Source organism: Microtus pennsylvanicus, chromosome 1 (genome assembly GCF_037038515.1).
Source record: "Microtus pennsylvanicus isolate mMicPen1 chromosome 1, mMicPen1.hap1, whole genome shotgun sequence".
Lineage (NCBI taxonomy): Eukaryota > Metazoa > Chordata > Mammalia > Rodentia > Cricetidae > Microtus > Microtus pennsylvanicus.
In genome coordinates, this window is record NC_134579.1 from 62,502,665 (window position 1) to 62,520,348 (window position 17,684).

The 17,684-nt window shown below is 50.3% G+C and overlaps 1 protein-coding gene across 1 annotated transcript; it reads right to left on the bottom strand.

Moving 5' to 3' along the window:
• Window positions 1-3,273: 3,273 nt before the first annotated feature.
• On the bottom strand, window positions 3,274-10,691 carry Zdhhc19 (zDHHC palmitoyltransferase 19). Its single transcript, XM_075955515.1, has 8 exons — window positions 10,549-10,691; window positions 10,091-10,212; window positions 9,372-9,511; window positions 8,286-8,458; window positions 7,852-7,957; window positions 4,400-4,485; window positions 3,982-4,189; window positions 3,274-3,459 (listed from the first exon to the last, which is right to left on the bottom strand). The coding sequence occupies exons 1-8, from the start codon at window positions 10,689-10,691 to the stop codon at window positions 3,355-3,357; spliced, it is 1,083 nt and encodes a 360-aa protein (XP_075811630.1). The 3' UTR covers window positions 3,274-3,354.
• Window positions 10,692-17,684: the final 6,993 nt, after the last annotated feature.

The window sequence follows — 17,684 nt, forward strand, 5'->3', positions numbered from 1 at the left end:
TCATGCAAAAGCTCCACCTCTTGCAGCCCTTGGGTCCCACTCTGATAGTGAGGACCACCATGGATGAAGCCGCCCTGGGGGCGCTGGAGTATGGCTCTGCCTGGGCTATGCCTGTGATGGTGCTGACAGTTAGGACCCCTCGTCTCCTGTCACAGAGAAGACCCCCCGCCCCCGTCTGTCCTCACAGTGAAGAACATGTCGTGGGAAAGGTCATAGAGGGTTTTGGTTCTCCCACTTAGCATGACCAGGGGAGGTTAATGGTTTGTTGAGAGTGTCTCATCTCTAAAACAAAAATAGCAACATTGTAGCCTTGGTGAGAAGATCAAAGGACTTATTAGGAATAACGTAGCCCAGGCCTGACAGGACAGTAATAGCAGAGTCACCTGGAACCAGGGTTTCTTCCCTGGGCTGCATCTCCCTGCTTAAGAACTAAAGAGACACAAGCCCGGATGGAGGTCCCTTAAAGGCCTGACACCTGACCCAGGAGCCCATGAGGGTGACCAGCAAGGTGCCCGTGCCCTGTGAGGTGTGAGGAGTCTGGTCCCAACTCTCCTTCTGCATTGTCCCTCGGCCCAGTCATCCTGCCTGGCCCCACCGTCAGGGCCCCCTTGGGTGGGGTGGTTAGGGCAGAGCAGGGTGGGGTGAACCAGAGGCAGCAGGAGCCATTATCAGGAGGCCCAGGATGGAGAGGCCTTCGGCAGCCTCCTTATCGGCTCCCCAGCGACCCAGACCTGGGATGCACCCACTTATCAGTGGAGCTGCGGGAGGTCCAGGTCCCCTGCAGCTCCTGCTCAGGCTCCCCTGCTGGAGTAGCTGGGAGTAGGAATGTTTGTGGCCTTCTGGGAATGAGAGAGGCACCAGGCTTGCTAAGTCTCTGCCATCAGGTTTTCTTAGCTAACACTTCCCTCTCTAGCCCCCAAACCATGGTGGCGGTGGGCTGTGGGATGAAGAGTCTCTGATCCCTGCCCTCCTCTAAGAGGTCTTCATATGGTAAATGGCGCTTGTGGGGGCTCCTGGGCCCAGCAAAGGAAGTGCCATCGGCCGTGGCACGCAGAGCTGAGTAGTCAGTCGCTCAGCTTTGTTATGTCTTAAAAGCCTCAACATCCAAAAAGGCCATGAGGACCACTTTGGAGATGTTTTTGGATACCTCCTGTGGGGTCTAGGAATTGGCTAGGCTCCTGCAGAGGGCTCTCCAGCTACAACCTGGCACAAGGTCATTCTTGGCTCCGTCCCTCACTCTGAGGGTGGCAAGGTTTTCCAGGCATGCGGAGAGCGGGCCCCACAACAGGGCCCTGAGAAGAGCTCGTACCTTATCTGTGGACCAAAGACGGGGTGGGGTACATCTGAGAACCAAAGGCAAGTTCTGCAGAAAGGTGGGGGAGGCACAACCGGAGCCTTCCAGCCTGGTAGGGAAGGACACGGGGGTAGCCTGATGTTTAGGGCAGGGGTGGGCTAGATCCCTCTCAGAGCTGTAGAAAGGACAGAGATCCAGGAAGAAGTAGAGGTGTCAGGGCCTCTGGAGAATCTGAAGAAAACGGCATCCTTGCCTAGTGGGGTAACTGAGGCCTTCTAAATCAGGGAGCATAGCATGGAGTTAGCCTCCGCCGGCCAGTTGCCTGAGGCGGGTGAGTCTCCAGCATCCTTGAGACTAGGAACCAATAAATGCAGTCTCAAGCCAGAAAGGGCTGAAGGGACATAGCATCCCCAAAGCCCCTAGTGGAGCTGCGACTTCAGCAGGTACCTCTCTCGGCCTTGGGTCAGGTTTCTGGACCCCTCTGTCCCTCTGACCCAGACCCAGGCCCAGGCTACCTGGAGAGCTCCTCTTTGGAGGAAGCAAGCAGGAACCCCGTGACTGTTGCGTTCTTGCCATTTTCTTGAAGTTGGGCATTCCCCTCTGCACACCCGGGTGCAGACATACATGTGGCTCAGTGACTCAGAAGGACTGTGTCTGTCCTTGGCTGCCACGTAACTGCGGAGCTGTGTTAGCTCTACATTACATGTGCCTTGTAGCCCGGCCTGGTGGCTTTAATTCCAGCACTCGGGAGGCAGAGGCAGGCGGATCTCTGGGAGTTCGAGGCCAGCCTGGTCTACAAAAGCTAGTTCCAGGACAGGCTCCAAAGCTACAGAGAAGCCCTGTCACGAAAATAACAAAAAAACAAAAACAAAAAAAGAGCACCTAAAATAGCCCTAATGTAGTCCCTGGCACACCCAGAAGGGCCAAGCTGGACTGACTTCTTTTTTATTTTTATTTTATTTACTTATTTACTTCTTTATACACAAGGTCTATGTAGCCTTGGCTGTCCTGGAACTTTCTATGTATTCCAGGCTGGCCTCAAACTCACAGATGTCCTCCTGCCTCTGCCTTCCAAGTGCTGGGATTAAAAGCATGAGATACTGTGCCTGGCCTGAATTTTGATATGCCAATGACATATATCCAAGATTCCACCTAGAACCCAAAGGCTTGTAAGCTGAGCAAGGGTAAAACTAGAGAAAGGCCCCCACGTCCCATAGAAGCTCCTGAAAAACTGGGCTAGCCAACAGCAGGGAGGGGGGGTGGGGGGGTGGTGTCAGAAGCAGGGTGGGTAGAGTTGACAGACATGGCAAGGAGGGGCCTGGGGCCTCCAGGGACAGGTGAGGAGGGATGGGGGAGTTGGATGGGGGATGGGTGTGTGTCACTGGGTGATAAGGGAGTGAAGCTGTACTTTACTGTCTAAAGAGCTGGAGAGATGGCCTGTAGTACACAAGGCCACACCGTGGACCTCCAGGGACCTGAAGACCCAAGGGATTACACCAAGGACAGGTGGACTATAGGAGCACAGTAAAAATGAGACACGGTTGCAGGAAGATGCAGGCCTAGCATCTTAGTTCCTCCGTGTAGCTTAGAGTGGCCGCCGGAAGGGTACCCACATCTAGTTTAATAGCCTTCCAAATTACAAGGTCCAGTGCCGCAGTAAGGAGCCTGAGTGAGATTCGCGCGTTCCTGGGCAGTGAGCGCCCTCTGCAGCCAGATGACGGTACTGCAGGGCGGAGGCCGCGTCCTTCCTCAGTACAGACATGAGTTGGTGTTTTTTTCTCTCACGTGGGCTCTCATCAGGAAGACTGCACCCGTCCATTGTAAGGATGAGACACTCTTCAGTGTCTTGCCCAGGGTCACGGAGCCAGACAGTGATAAACCCTGTGCTTGGGTCTCCAGGGATCCTGGCTCACCCATCCCTGGAGGTCTTTGTCCCCAAGCCCCTTGAAGAGGTCTGACACCCTTATTAGAAACCAACAATCAATTTAATGAGGATCAGTGGGTGCCAATGCTCTCATCAATGAAGCTACATGATCTGGGCCCAAGTGGACCACGGGGATTCAGACCGGGAGGCGTAGGTTCAGGGGGTCCAGGCTCTGTGAGCGCCGGGACGAGCCTCGTCTAGGGGCCTCGGACAGCAAAGACAGCCGTGGGCTGGCATCGATCTAAACACAGAGTGGACACATACAGGCTCCCTCCAGCCTCCCCAACTCCAGATCCCAGCCAACCCCGGTGCTTCATCCCTTCTCAACTCCCCATTGACTGAGCCAAGGGGAGACTAGCATCTCAGATGTCTTACAGGTTGAGAGGAAGCTGCGGTTATTTGGTTCCTGTCATATTCCTTACGTTCTGCTTCCATATATTTCAATGGAATTGAACCGTATGGAAAAATTTTGTCTAAATAAAAGAATATTCTTCAAAAATGGTATTAACTGTAGGCTAATCTCTGTCCTCAATCACCAGTTGAGGAAACTGGTCCAGACCTAGTGACTGGCCCAGGTCCAAAGTAAATTGGGGATGCGTTCTTTTCTCTTTTTTTGGGGGGGGGGGGGCATCTGAGTGTTCTAGAGGTCTGTAACCACCCTCATCCAAGGTCCCTCCAGGTTTAACAGTCTGCACCAAGCTCTGCGTGCTCCTGCTTCAGGGCCAGTCCCACCTCCTGGGGACATTCCCACCTGATTTCTCACCTTCTGGAGAACAATGGCCGCCTCACCACTTCCTGAAGTCCGTTTCTGTGCCGTGAGTGGAGGCTGGAGCTGGGCCTGGGGCTGGAGCTGCAGCACAGGAGGACCTGGGGAACAGTGTTTAGGAGGACATGGTGGCGAAGGCTGTATCTTCTCATAAATCCATTCTGTCCCCACCGGTCTTTGCAGACAGACAACTTCGGACATGTACCTAAAGAAAAACAAAGCCGTTGTAAGGAGACAGGTCTCCATCCTCTCCATCCTCCCTCTCAGTTGAGGGGGGGGCATGTTCCCAGGGTGATATCAGCCCTGCTCAGAGCTGGGCTAACCCCTCTGGCTGCAGTTTCCCTATCCCCTCTAGGAGGCCACTTCACCCTCAGCCCTGGGGTCCACCACTCAGACGTCTCGGTTCCCAACTCACTTGGGACCCAGTGGTGCGCACATCGTCAGATACCAGTTCCTGGCAAAGCCCTGGTCAAAGGGGTTGTGTTCTTGATGGAACCTGCACTGGAAGGGGATGAGAATGAGCCGGTGTCAAAACTGGCCTGTCCCTCGTGGCAGCAACCTGCCCCTCAGACAACCTGTTCAGTACCAGCTGCCACCAGACTGCAAAGGAGGGCAGGGAGCACCCCAGTTCTGAGCACTCTGTACCCACGGAGGCTCTCTTGCCTTCTCAGGGCTCCCCATCGCCTGTATGCCTCTTTGTAGCAACCTTACTCTCTGTGACCACACATGCCCTCCTCTGCCCGTCTTCCAGACAATATCCCGATCCTCCCTTAACCACTCAGCCCCTCCACAGACAGCCCCGCCATCCAACCATCTGAAACAGGATGTCATGAAATGACTGAGGGGTGAGTAGGATGGGAGGCAGAGGCAGGGGGATGCTCTGTCTGTATTTCAGCTGTTTGTCTGTAGTTCCCAATAACCCAACAATACTGCCCACCTGCCTTCCTAAAACATATGTCAAATTATCATCTAATGAAACAGGTTCGGAATACACATGCTACAACGTAATGATGAAAGATAGTAAAAATAATAAATAAATAAATCAATGTTGGGCGAATCCCCAAATGCAGACTCCTGTAAGGGACAGCTAGTCTCAGTCTGCCCTATAGGTCGACAGAATTCTGATGAGAACCGCAAAATGTTTGTAAGAAAGTGACAATCTGATTTCTTAAATTTCTCTCCAAGAAATAAACAGCCAAGAAGCTCAGAAAAAGAGCAGTTGAAGAACTCATTTCGTGCTATTTCCAAACTATAAAGCAACACTGACCAAGACAGAACAGGACAGGCCGAAACGTGGAATCCAGACCTAAACTGTGTCTATCCAGCCAGTTTGGGGTTTTGTTTTGTTTTTGTTTTTTTTGCTGTTGTTTGTTTGTTTTCGAGACAGGGTTTCTCTGTGCAGCTTTGGAGCCTGTCCTGGAACTAGCCCTTGTAGACCAGGCTGGCCTCGAACTCAGAAATCCACCTGCCTCTGCCTCCCAAGTGCTGGGATTAAAGGTGTGCACCATCACTGCCTGGTTCTGTTTTTTTTTTTAAATAAATATGCAAATCCACATAGTGGAGGAAAGAAATCTTTCCAGCAAATGGTGCAGATATGTAAGCAGCAAATCTTGGGGCCTGGAGACACAGCTCAACAGTTAAGAGCATTCATGGTTTCTTCTGGCAGAGGACTCAGGGTCAGATCCTGGCGCCCACATGGAGGCTCATAACTAACTCCAGCTTCAGAGGATCTGACATCCTCTTCTGAACTCCACATTCACCAGGCATGGTCATGGTACAGAGATATGCATTCAGGCAAATACTCATACACATGAAGAAAAAACTTGGAAAACAAAAGCAAGCCTTAACCACATATAGAATTTATCCCCAAAGGAATCCTAGATCTAAACATAGAATCTAAGCCTGCAAACCTTCCATAGAAAAATATGTGAGTGAGATTATGTGACCTTGGATTAGGCAGAGATTTCTTAATGTCCACATCGAATGCACGTGATCCATTTTGGGATGCACACACACGCACAAGCACACATTCACACACACACACGCACAAGCACACATTCACACACACACACAAGCACACACACACGCACACACACACATACACACGCACAAGCACACACACACACGCACAAGCACACATTCACACACACACACACATACACACGCACAAGCACACACACAAGCACACACACACACAAGCACACACACACACAAGCACACACACACACAAGCACACACACACACACACAAGCACACACACACACACGCACAAGCACACACACACACACACACACACCGTGCACATGTGCACCTTCACACAAGTACTTCACAGTGAAAAACTTCTGCTATTTGGAACCTGAAAAGAAAATGAAATCATGAACTATAGATTACAATAAAATATTTTTAAACCATATACCTGAACCCAGAATACATAAAGAACTCAAAAGGCACAAAGCGAAAATATTCCTTTTGTTGTTGTTGTTTTTCTCTGTAGCTTTTTACAGCCTGTCCCGGGACTTGCTCTGTAGGCTGGCCTCGAACTCACAGAGATCCACCTGCCTCTTTCCACTGAGTGCTGGGATTAAAGGCATGCACCAACATCGCCCGGCCAAATAATCCAATTTTTACATGTTCAAAATATTGGAGCACACATTACATCAAAGATAGACAGCTCGGCATCACTCAGCATCATTTCATGAGGAAAATGCAAATCAAAGCTATAAGATACCATCACACATTTACTAGATGGGTTAAAGCAAAAAGCTAAACAAACCTCCGACAGTATCAAGTGTTGACAAGGAGGTAGAGCAACTAGAATTCTCATATGTCATTGTATGAATGCAAAATGGCGTTTTGGAAGACAATCTGGTAGTTTGTTATAAAACTAAACACACAGCTGCCTCAGGACCCAGCAGTGCCACCTCTAAGAGTTTAGGAACAAACGGAGAACAACGTGGGGGAATCTCAATCGTATTGTGCTAAGCCAGCCAAGGCAGTCTCCAAAGAAAATGATTCATTTATGTGGGACTCTGAAAGATAAAACAACAACAACAACCCCGAGGGGTGGAAAACAAGGACTGAAAGTGGACCATCAATCACCTTGAGAGACTCTTCTGGAGTAAGGAGGTACTATTTTCGGATGCCCCTACGTGACTCCCGGTTTCCACTGCATCAAGATCAACTCCCACACCCGATTTTACTGGATGTTTTGCTGTGACCGGCTCTGAGGGTCTGCTCAATCGCCCTTGCCACGCCCCTCTGCTCTAACCAGAGCTGTTTCCTAACTGTCTCAGCAGCATCCTGTTTTCAGTCAGACTTGATGTCCTTAACTCCAGCTGCCAACCAGGTGGAGCCACAGGGTGCGAAAATTCAAGGCCTGCCTGAGACTATCTCAAAAAAGGGGGAGGGGGGGGGACTTGGGCTACAGCTAAGTGGAAGAGCATTTGCCCAGCATTTTCCAGGCCCTAGGTTCAATTCCCAGTGCTGGAGGGAAAAAAATTCTATTTGCTGGCTCCCTAGTTTTTGCAAAGCTGGCAACGACCAATCCTTCGGGATCACACTCGGAAATCCAGAGTGGCGTTTCGGTCCTGCTAACCCTTAACTCCTTCTCTCGGTCCAAACTACACAGGCCAGGACTAGCCTCCCTTGGTGTGGTCCAAAGGGGAGATGCTCAGTCCTCAGATGCTGGCACACTGCGGCGCACGGGGCAGGGAGAGGCCACCGGGCTCCAGCAGGTGGCACTGTGGTCTGACTGCTGCTCTGGACCTGCGTCCCAAAGGCCTTACTCTCAGGGCCAAAGGCAGTGGAGGCTCAGATCCAGAGGACCCGAGATACCTCCCACAACCATACAATCCGGCTCCCACATACCTTGTTCTCGCAGGAGCGCTCCGCCGCGCTCACAGATACAGCATGGATCAGCAGCAGCAGGACGAGCGGGATCAGGAAGCCCGCAGCGGGCAGAGCCACCAGGATACTGACCAGCTAAGGAACCACGCCCGATCCAGCTCATCTTCCCCTCTCCATCTTTACTCCCGCCACCCTATCCCACCACACTGTGGCCCTGCTGGTCCCTTTTAAGCCTTATTATGTAGCCCCACTAGGTTCTTAATGTTACTTCGTTTTTGCTTTTGTTTTACTCCGTCCATTTTCCTACACTCATCCGCCCACACTGAGCCTCTTCCAATGGCTTCGCCGGCTAGCGTCATTCGTCACGGACTCAATCCTTTGAGAAAGCTCATCTCTCCCTTGCCTCAGCCCCTCCCCACTGCTCCTCACATGGCTCCTCGGACCTGTGTAGATACGCCATAACCTTGTCCACGGAGAAGGGCAGATGTCTTGTGTGAATTAGGAACGTCAGGCAGGAGACCAGCAGGGCGCCGGAGTAGAGGCAGAGGGACAGGATCAGCAGCATGAAGAGACGGAAATTCCGGTGACCGACGCAGTTATTGACCCACTTGCAATGGTGATCGAAGTCCTGGGACAGGAAGAGGAGCAGCCCTCCAGAATCCATCCTTTGGCCCAGCTTCCGTCATCCCAAACAACTCAGCCCTCCAGGTGGCTTACTCTTGGCCCCCTGTGTCCCCTGTGCCCTCTGTCCCCCCTGTGCTGGCTTACACCCCAGGAAGAATCCCGGTGAATGTCGGCCTTAAAACTGACATTTCCAGTTAGAACCCAATTAAGGCTCTTCTTTTCTTGTTGTTGTTTTGTTTTTGTTTTTTGTTTTTTCGAGACAGGGTTTCTCTGTAGCTTTAGAGTTGTCCTGGAACTAGCTCTTGTAGACCAGGCTGGCCTCGAACTCACAGAGATCTGCCTGCCTCTGCCTCCTGAGTGCTGGGATTAAAGGCGTGTGCCACCGGCCCCCGGCTAAGGCTCTGTGTCTTGGGGCTTGTCCTGATAGAGCTTTCAGTCAGACATAGGCTATCCCTGGGCCTTTACTTTCTCATCTATTAGGTGAAGAGAAAAAACACCTTGCCCAGGCGGCGTCCTCTGCACATTTGTAAGCTGGTGTGCCGTTGCACATGAGACAAGCTTGCCCAAACCAGGAACTCCAACTCAAAACAGAGGAGGACAGGGGAAGTCTCCAGACCAGGCCTGTGACCAACTGAAGGGCTCAGATACCCAGTGACAGCGAACCACCGTCCCCTTCCCCAGGGCCGGAACAAATGAATGTGCCCGTGCTGACATGCCAGCCTCTCTGGATACATACGGGCGCAGAGGCAGTGCCCCGTGTGAGGGACAAAGAACAGGTGGACATCCAGCCATCCTTGGGCTCACCAGTCACGGAGAACTCTCATGCCCACCCCCGGGCAACATAGGATGAGGCTTTAGGTTCTGGTCAGGTCTAGGGGACGGGTTAGCAAATAGGTAGGGAGCGGGGGGGGGCTCACCTCCACACAAATGTTGCACCAGGGGCAGTGGCAGGTCCGGGGAGGGCGATGAAAGCAGCATTTTGGGCACCACTGCAGGCGGAAGGCCCTTTGGTTCACACTCACCACGTGTACCGTCATGGGGTCCTCGGTGGTGGAGCCTGGCACAGAAGAGGGGTAGGAGGTAGTAGCCGTCACACTGCTGCTGTGGGCAGCCCTGTAGCAGCCCTGGGCACGGGGAATGTGGGAAGAGGTGGACAAGGGAATCGCTGACCTAACGGAGCAAGCTGACCATCAGAGAGAGAGAGAGAGAGAGAGAGAGAGAGAGAGAGAGAGAGAGAGAGAGAGAGAGAGAGAGAGATGTTGGGCGCATGCTCCAACTAGCCTTGTGTATAGAACTCTGTCTTTGAAACAACGGGAGCACTTGAGGCTTTTGTGTGTAGTGGGCAGATGGAATAGAAACTGCAGGGTTTGGACAATCGTCCTGGCTTTTCTCCAGCCTGTACAGCCACCCCTCTGAAGCAATTGAAAAACATCCAACATCCAGGATCCATGTTTTTTTTGCTTGTTTGTTTTGTTTTGTTTGTTGCCCCCTTCCCGTACACACACACCTTGGTGGTTCAGGAAATGAAATGCTAGAGCCACAACAGTACTGCATGGGGCACAGAGGTCCCGAGACTGGAGGTGGGGTGCCAGCCTTTGGGGCACCACCTCCTCCTTCCAGGGGGCTGAGCCCTCACCTCGATGTAAGATACCAGGATCTGAGAAGTTGAGTGAGATGAGACTGTAGAAGGTGAGGACGAAGAGCGGGCCTGTGACCGCTGGGAAGACCCACTCCCCGTTCTGAGCCAGCCACCTGCAACTGAGACCAGAGCCGCTTTCAGTCCCGAGCTGAGCAGCCTGGAGTTCCTCCCCAGGCCCTGTCCAGCTGGGTCAGGATTCCCAGAACTAAGTATCCAGGTGGGCGACCCACTCACAGCGGCCCCACCAAATGTCACCACCATCACCAGTTATGTCTATTCCCTACCCCACCCCATGCGCCGATACTCCAAAACTCTGCTGGCAGGTTTTCCTCTATCCAGACAGCTGTTCCCCGGGCCTCCCGTTACTCCTTCCTGCATCCCCCTGCCTCTGTACTATCTTTAGTTTCCATCCTGTCTCCGTGTCAGAAACCTAACAGATGATGTGAGACACTCACGGGAACCCGAAGAAGAGGCCGCTCACAAAGACCAGCATCATCACATTGAAGGCAGCAAACAGGCTCGGGAAGAACCATGGCAAAGGGACCACAGGTAGCGGCTGCGGTTCCTTCACACGTGCCATGGTGTCTTTCAAAGGCATGGCTAGGGCAGAGGAGATAATTGACCAAGCGCTTGCTTTGCAAGAACGGGGCCTGAGTTCAGTCCTCGGGTCCCGTGTAAAAACAGGATGGATCAGAGCTTACCCTTAGCAGCCACAAGGGGATCTGGGGCTTGTTGGCCAGGCAGTCCAGCCAAACGGCAAGCTCCGGGGTTCAGTGAGAGACCTTGTCTCAGAAAGGAAGGTGAGATTAATTAAGGAAGACAGCAGTCTTTGGAACCTACACACACACAAACACCACGAAGGCGGTGGAGAGTATGGTTCTCATACTCACAGGGTGAGTATAAGCCACTAGCTACTCACTCACAGGGTGAGTATAAGCCACTAGCTACTCACTCACAGGGTGAGTATAAGCCACTAGCTACTCACTCACAGGGTGAGTATAAGCCACTAGCTACTCACTCACAGGGTGAGTATAAGCCACTAGCTACTCACTCACAGGGTGAGTATAAGCCACTAGCTACTCTTTCCCCTAGTGACTCCCAGAATTTCATTGCCATAGCAACGGAAGCCTCAGTCCAGGAGAACAGAAAAAGTGTCAGTGTGATGTCACAGACACAGAGGGACAGAATCTCTGGCTGCTTCTGGTCACTTGCAGTACAAGTCATCTTCCCATCATTCATGCTGGGGACTAAGGTGCCCCGACCCGGCCTCGGAAGCTGCTGGGGTTTGCCCCCCAAAGGTTCACAGGCTGAGGCCCTGTTGATGTGCTGGAGGTTTTAAGAGAGCAAGAGAGGGCTTACTAGGGCCACTGACTGACTTGCTTTTTCTCTTTTTAATGAGACTTGTTTATTTATTGTGCATACTGTGTTCTGTCGGCATGTCTGCCTGCAGGCCAGAAGAGGGCGCCAGATCTCACTAGAGATGGTTATGAGTCACCATGTGGTTGCTGGGAAAGGAACTCAGGACCTCTGGAAGAGCAGCCAGTGCTCTTAATCTTTGAGTTTACCTTCAGCCCCCTGACTGACTTTCGAAGGGATTGATGTAGTCGTCACGGGACCCCTATTTAGCAGGTCATTATAAAAAGCATAGGCCTGACCCCCTCCCCAGTCACAGAACCTGTCAGTCATGTGACTTCCTGGAGTGACGAGGACCCACACTGCTTCACCCCAGACAGAACTGATGACGGACCAAAGGACTGAGCCCTCCCAAATCTAGCTTGGTGAACCAATAATTACTGAGATTACTTACAGAGGTATGGTTGATGTAAAAAGACAGCTTCATCATGGAAAAGCTCACAAGGGTCCCACGCCTGGAGCTCCCTGCACAGCTGCAGACAGGCCTTGTGGCTACTGTACATTTCTGAGTGGTCTGGTCAGTTTCACTACTTCCCCATCCTCCCTCCATGGAGAGTGTTTCAAGATGGAGCTTACAGACCCCACCCGCATAGTTGTCCTGGCCATGATGTCCTTTGCCACGTACTGCGGTCAAGGGGACCTTCACCAAAGGCCAGTGGGTGTGGCTGGTAGTCTTTAAGCTTCCAAAAGAATGAACTAAATAAACTTCTTTAAAGTACCAATCCTGGAGTATTTTGTTGTAGCAACAGAACGCAGGTTATTGCAAAGGTCTCACGGCATTCAAGAGCACATAAGATGGCTACTGTTTGCATTATCTTTTCGGGTCCAATGCTAACTTGTAGCACAACGCTTGGTCTACGTGCCATGTGCTACGGTACGGTTCACGAGTCTGACAAGGGGCTGGAGATTGAAACACACACAGACACAGACACACACACACACACACACACAGAGAGAGAGAGAGAGAGAGAGAAGAGAGAGAGAGAGAGAGAGAGAGAGACAACTGAGAATTCTCTATTATGTTCCAGGGCAGCCTATACAGCGTCTTCTTGACTAATGGTCACATCCTAACTCTCAGCTGTAAGCCCACCAGAAACCACTCCTCAGGAACTCATGAGGGTCTCGTGCCCAGAGCAGCTGCAAGCACAGGAAAACAAGTTTTTTACTCCAGCAGCCAGGCGGGTCACAGGAAATTCAGGGGGGGGGGTGGGTTCCACAGTCCCCAACATTTCCCTTTTTTCTATATAATTAGACCAAGGTTCTGGTCTGGTGTGGGCATAGCACAAATATGGACGGGAGAGCAACCAACCACGTGCAAATCCCACAAGAAATCCAGCTGCTCTTCTTCCACATGAATGATACTAAATGCTGAATCCAGCTACAAGATAGTCACAGCAGCCGTCTGGCTGATGGCAATTCTGGCTGTCACAGAGGAGACCCAGCGGTGACAATAGCAGCCACTATAGCCGTGGTGATCCCTGAAGTCTCGGCCTGCATGGCTCGGCAGTCATCCTTGAACTCCAGATCCTCCTGCCTCTTCCTCCTTAAGCAAATTCTACCGGCGTGTGTCACCACCAGGCCGGGCATCAACTGGCCCCGGGGCGATGCACCGCCACCACTGGGACCCAGGGCGGCAGGCAGACTTTGGGACCTTCCGTGGATACTGCGCGGATCCCTTGGGTCCTGCAGGAAAGCCCGCCGCCTGCTGTAAACTCTTGTGTAGTGCTCGCACAGAGTCAGGGACCGCAGCCACCTCCCTGCCCTGCCACGCCTTCCATATGCTGGGCACGGATGGGCTGCCCGTCCGGGTCTAAGTGGCTCCTCCTGCTCCAGCACTTGTTACTGCAGTTGCCGATGCGCCTCACTCCCTGATGTGCTGCCTACAGCGTCTCTCTCGGCCCCACAACCTCCAGTAAACAATCATTTAGGGAATTTGGGAGTCATTCTCTCCAAACTACTTCCTGCTGTGTATTGGACAAAGTAATTTTTGGGGGTGTTCACGGAGACCTTTCAGGGAGTCTTGGTCTATCAAACCACATTAATCTAGAAGGATTCCACAGGTCCACATCTCCTGTGGAAACAAAAGCAGAACCTCTTTCCAAAGCAATAAATCCTTAGACCCAAATTTTAAAGTCAAGATACCTTTCTTAGCAGTCCCCAGAAGCAAATGTCTCTCTCCAGTCAAAAAAATTAAAAGAAAACACAATAATATACATAATCCAGATTCTCTGTGCACATTCCATCTTTTTGAGGCCTTCTCTTTATTACTTTCCTGCTGGCCAGTCTTCCAGAGGGTGTCCTTCATAGCGTCTTTAGTTCCCAGTCTCAGCAGTGCCTCCTTTGACGCCTGCACCACCTGGAACCACTATCAGGCAAGAGTCTGGGGATGAAAAAACACATAGACACATACCCATCTTCAGTGCACCCTCACCATTCCCGGGGGCGATCTCTCAAGGATCCCTAGTTCCCGGTCTCCCTGGGGGCCTCCACATTGCATTCATCTCAGCTGAATGCTTTTCCAGAGTTACCTTCATAACACAATTTTGCTCAAAGACACAGGCTTGGTGTTGAATGGGTATGGCAAACTTCACCCCAGTTAAAGAAAGGAAGGTTCAGGTGACAGAACTCTCTCTGTCCCCTTCTGTCTGTCTTGAACAAGATGTTTGTGCAACAAGTCAGTTTGCTACCAACATCCACCTGTGTTGTTGAGTGGTTGTCCCAGCCCTGAACTGCCTCGCTGAGCTTTGTGTTAAATGAGAAAGTCCCTGGGCTTTCTGCTGTATGGGGCCATGTTTATCTGGTGACAGAACACCCAGACCTCATGTGTTTTTATTTTATTCTCTCTCTCTCTCTCTCTCTCTCTCTCTCTCTCTCTCTCTCTCTCTCTCTCTGTGTGTCTGTCTCTCTCTGTCTCTCTGTCTCTCTGTCTCTCTGTCTCTCTGTCTCTCTCTCTCTCTCATGTGTATGCGTGTGTGTGTGTTCAGGGGGTGTGCCCGCAAGTGTGGGCACATATGTTTGTCTGTGTAGAGGTCAGAGGACCAATATCAGGTATCTTTCTCAATTGCCCTTTATCTTTTCAAAAACAAGTGTTTAAAATTTTTGTTTTTTAGGCTTATTTGTTTCATTTTATATGTGTGTTTTACCGGAATATATGTACATGTACCATATACACGCCTGGTGCCCACAAAGATCAGAAGACAGCATCAGATCCCCTGGAACTGAAATAAAGGATGGTTGTGAACCATCATGTGGGTGCTGGGAATCAAACCTTGGTCCTTTGCAAGAACAAGTGCTCTTAACCCTTGAGCCATCTCTCCAGGCCCAATAAGATTTATTTTAGTTATATTTACATATATTTATGTATAAGTCATGCATACTTCTGAGGAGAAACTGAAAATAAGCATCAGAGCCCCTGGCACTGGCACCACAGGAGGCTCTGAGCTGCTCAGCTTGGGTGCTAGGACATATGAACTTGAGTCCTCTGGAACAGCAGAGAGTGCTCCTAAGCATGAAGCCATCTCTCCTTCCCTCTTTTCTTCCTTCCTTTCTTCCTTCCTTCCTTCCTTCCTTCTTTTAAAGACAAAGTCTCACTGTGTAGCCTTGACAAGCCTGGACTCACTTTGCAAACCAAGCTGGCTTCAAACTCATAGAAATCCACCTGCCTCTGCCTTCCAAGTGCTGGGATTAAAGACATGCTGTCTTCAGTGTTAAAATGTGACCTTTAAAAATTAATTTCCTCTGGATCTGGGAGATAAATCTATTCAGTAAGTAACTACTTGCTGCACAAACATGAGGACCTGAGTTTGCAGCCCAGCATCCAGGTAAAAACCAGGCATGCAGGCATGCAACTCTGTAACCCAAGAACTGGGAGTGCAGAGTAAGGTAGCTCCCTGGAGCTCATTGGTCAGTCAGCCTCGATGAACTGGTGACCTCAAGGTTCAGTGAGAGACCCTGTCTCAAAAAAATAAGATGGAGGGCAATTTTAGGAGACATGTGGTGTTAATGTCTGGCATCCACATGCACAAGCAAGCGTGTGTGCACCCTAGCCTGCCGCGCCAGCACGGCAACTGTCGTTCTTCTGAGCGAGGGATGTCGGGATTAACATGCAACACAACTTCAGGTTCTGCAGACAAGCCTTTATTCCACTTTCTCACAAGTATATATAGCCCTCAGCAGGGGAGGCCAAACCAGCAATAGCAGGAAGCTCATCACCTTAACTCAATGGCTTAGGGGTAAACATCCTTAGAAACATTGCTGAAAACAACAGATTGTTCCTGTTTTTGTTCCTGTTTTCAACCAACCTCAAGAGTGCAAAACAGATTAAGTGGGGGTGTGAAGGCCTGTCCTCTAGGGACCCAACACTTGCCTATAGATGTATGTGCACACATCTTTCTTTTCTTTCTTTCTTCCTTGTTTCCTTCCTTCCTTCCTTTCTTCCTTTCTTTCTTTCTTTCTTTCTTTCTTTCTTTCTTTCTTTCTTTCTTTCTTTCTTTCTTTCTTTCTTTGTTTTCTATTTTAAAGACAAAGTCTCACTATGCAGCATTGACTGGCCTGGACTCACTATGTAAACCAAGCTGGCCTCAAACTCATAGGAATCCACCTGCCTCTGCCTCCTGAGTGCTGGGATTAAACAACACACACACACACACACACACACACACACACACACACACATATAATTAAACAATCAACTTTCATCGAATTAGATATGACAAGCCCATAATTATGGGACTCAACTGAACTTTACATGTAGAACATGAAAACAAAACCCCTACAGAAAACTGGCACCTGCTCTGTGGTCTTACAAAATTCTGCATTGCTGATTGCCTGATTCTAGAAGGTTAGGAGCGCTGGACAGCTGGGGCTGTGAAGGAAAGGGCTGTGCCTGCATACATAGTATAAGCAAAACTGGCCTCGGAATGGCCAAGGAGATGGGTTCAGAAAAAAAAATCTAGAGTTTTGGAATCACCTAAATAACTTTTAAATTATGTATACATATTTGGTTTTTCAAGACAGGGTCTCTATGTAGCTTTGGAGATTGTCATGGAATTCACTCTATAGACCAGCCTGGCCTCGAACTCACAAAGATCTGCCTGTCTCTGCCTTCTGAGTGCTGAGATTAAAGGCGTGCACCACCACTGCCTGGCTTAACTAATATATTTTAAAAGAGTCAGATGTAGTGGCACACACCTTTAAACCCAGGAGGCTGAGGCAGGTGGATCTCTGAGTTCAAGGCCAGTCTAGTCTACATAACAAGTTCCAAGACAGCCAGGGCTACAAAAAGAGAATATGTCTCAAAAAGTAAAAAGAAAAACAAACAAAAAAGATTTCTTTTTATTTTTTATGTATATGTGTATGTGTGAGAGCCTGCACGTTTTTCTACCTGTGGAAGGCAGAAAAGAGCTTAGGATTCCCTAGAACTGGAGTTACATGTAGTCATAAGCAGCCATGTGGAACCGAACTCAGATACTCTGCAACAGTAGTACAGACTCTTGATCCCTGAGCCTTCTCTCCAGCCTCTAGTTATTTATATTCAGTGTGTAAGAGCAGTTTTTGCCTGCATGTATGTAAGAGCATCATGTACATGTGGTACCTGAGGAGACCAGAAGAGGGCGACAGATCCCTGGAACTGGAGTTACAGACAGCTGTGACCTGCCACATGGGTGCTGGGACCCAAACTCAGGTCTTCTTCAAGAACAGTCAGTAATTTTAACCACTGGGTCATCTCTCCAGTCTCACCTGAATAACTCTTCAGACAGAATTTATGTCTTTAATTGTAATATGATACAGTTCCAGATCTACTGACCATAAAATAAGGGGGTCTTCAGGCACCTAATATAAGTCCCTCGGGCCACATGAGTGGTCAGGCCCCTCCTTTGAGGACCTCCAACTGCCAGGTTTCACCCGCAGAACACCCTAACTGCCTTGTGGCCAGACCCTGCCTCCCGCTACAGAGTGAAAAGTCCAAGCTCTGAACTTGAAATCTCACCAATTCCCACCCTGAAAAGTACCACCCTCACCCCCAGGAAACTCTATATAAACCCTCCCTTATGTTCAGTTCCCTGCTGTTTCTCGCCCGAGCAAAGGCAGCCACCATCTTGGTTTTTCCCATCCCAGTAAATCTCTTGTGTGAGGTTTGCTGTGTGGTGTGACTTTGTGGTTTTCCTTGACTCCCTAT

Bases quoted from the DNA above. Each gene is read 5' to 3' on its own strand.
- Zdhhc19 (XM_075955515.1), bottom strand. From the start codon at position 10,691: ATGCCTTTGAAAGACACCATGGCACGTGTGAAGGAACCGCAGCCGCTA. The intron at 9,512-10,090 runs GTGAGGGCTCAG...CTTCTGTGCCAG, and splicing joins TCCTGGTATCTTACATCGAG to GCTCCACCACCGAGGACCCC. The intron at 8,459-9,371 runs GTGAGCCCCCCC...TTCCTGTCCCAG, and splicing joins GGTGCAACATTTGTGTGGAG to GACTTCGATCACCATTGCAA.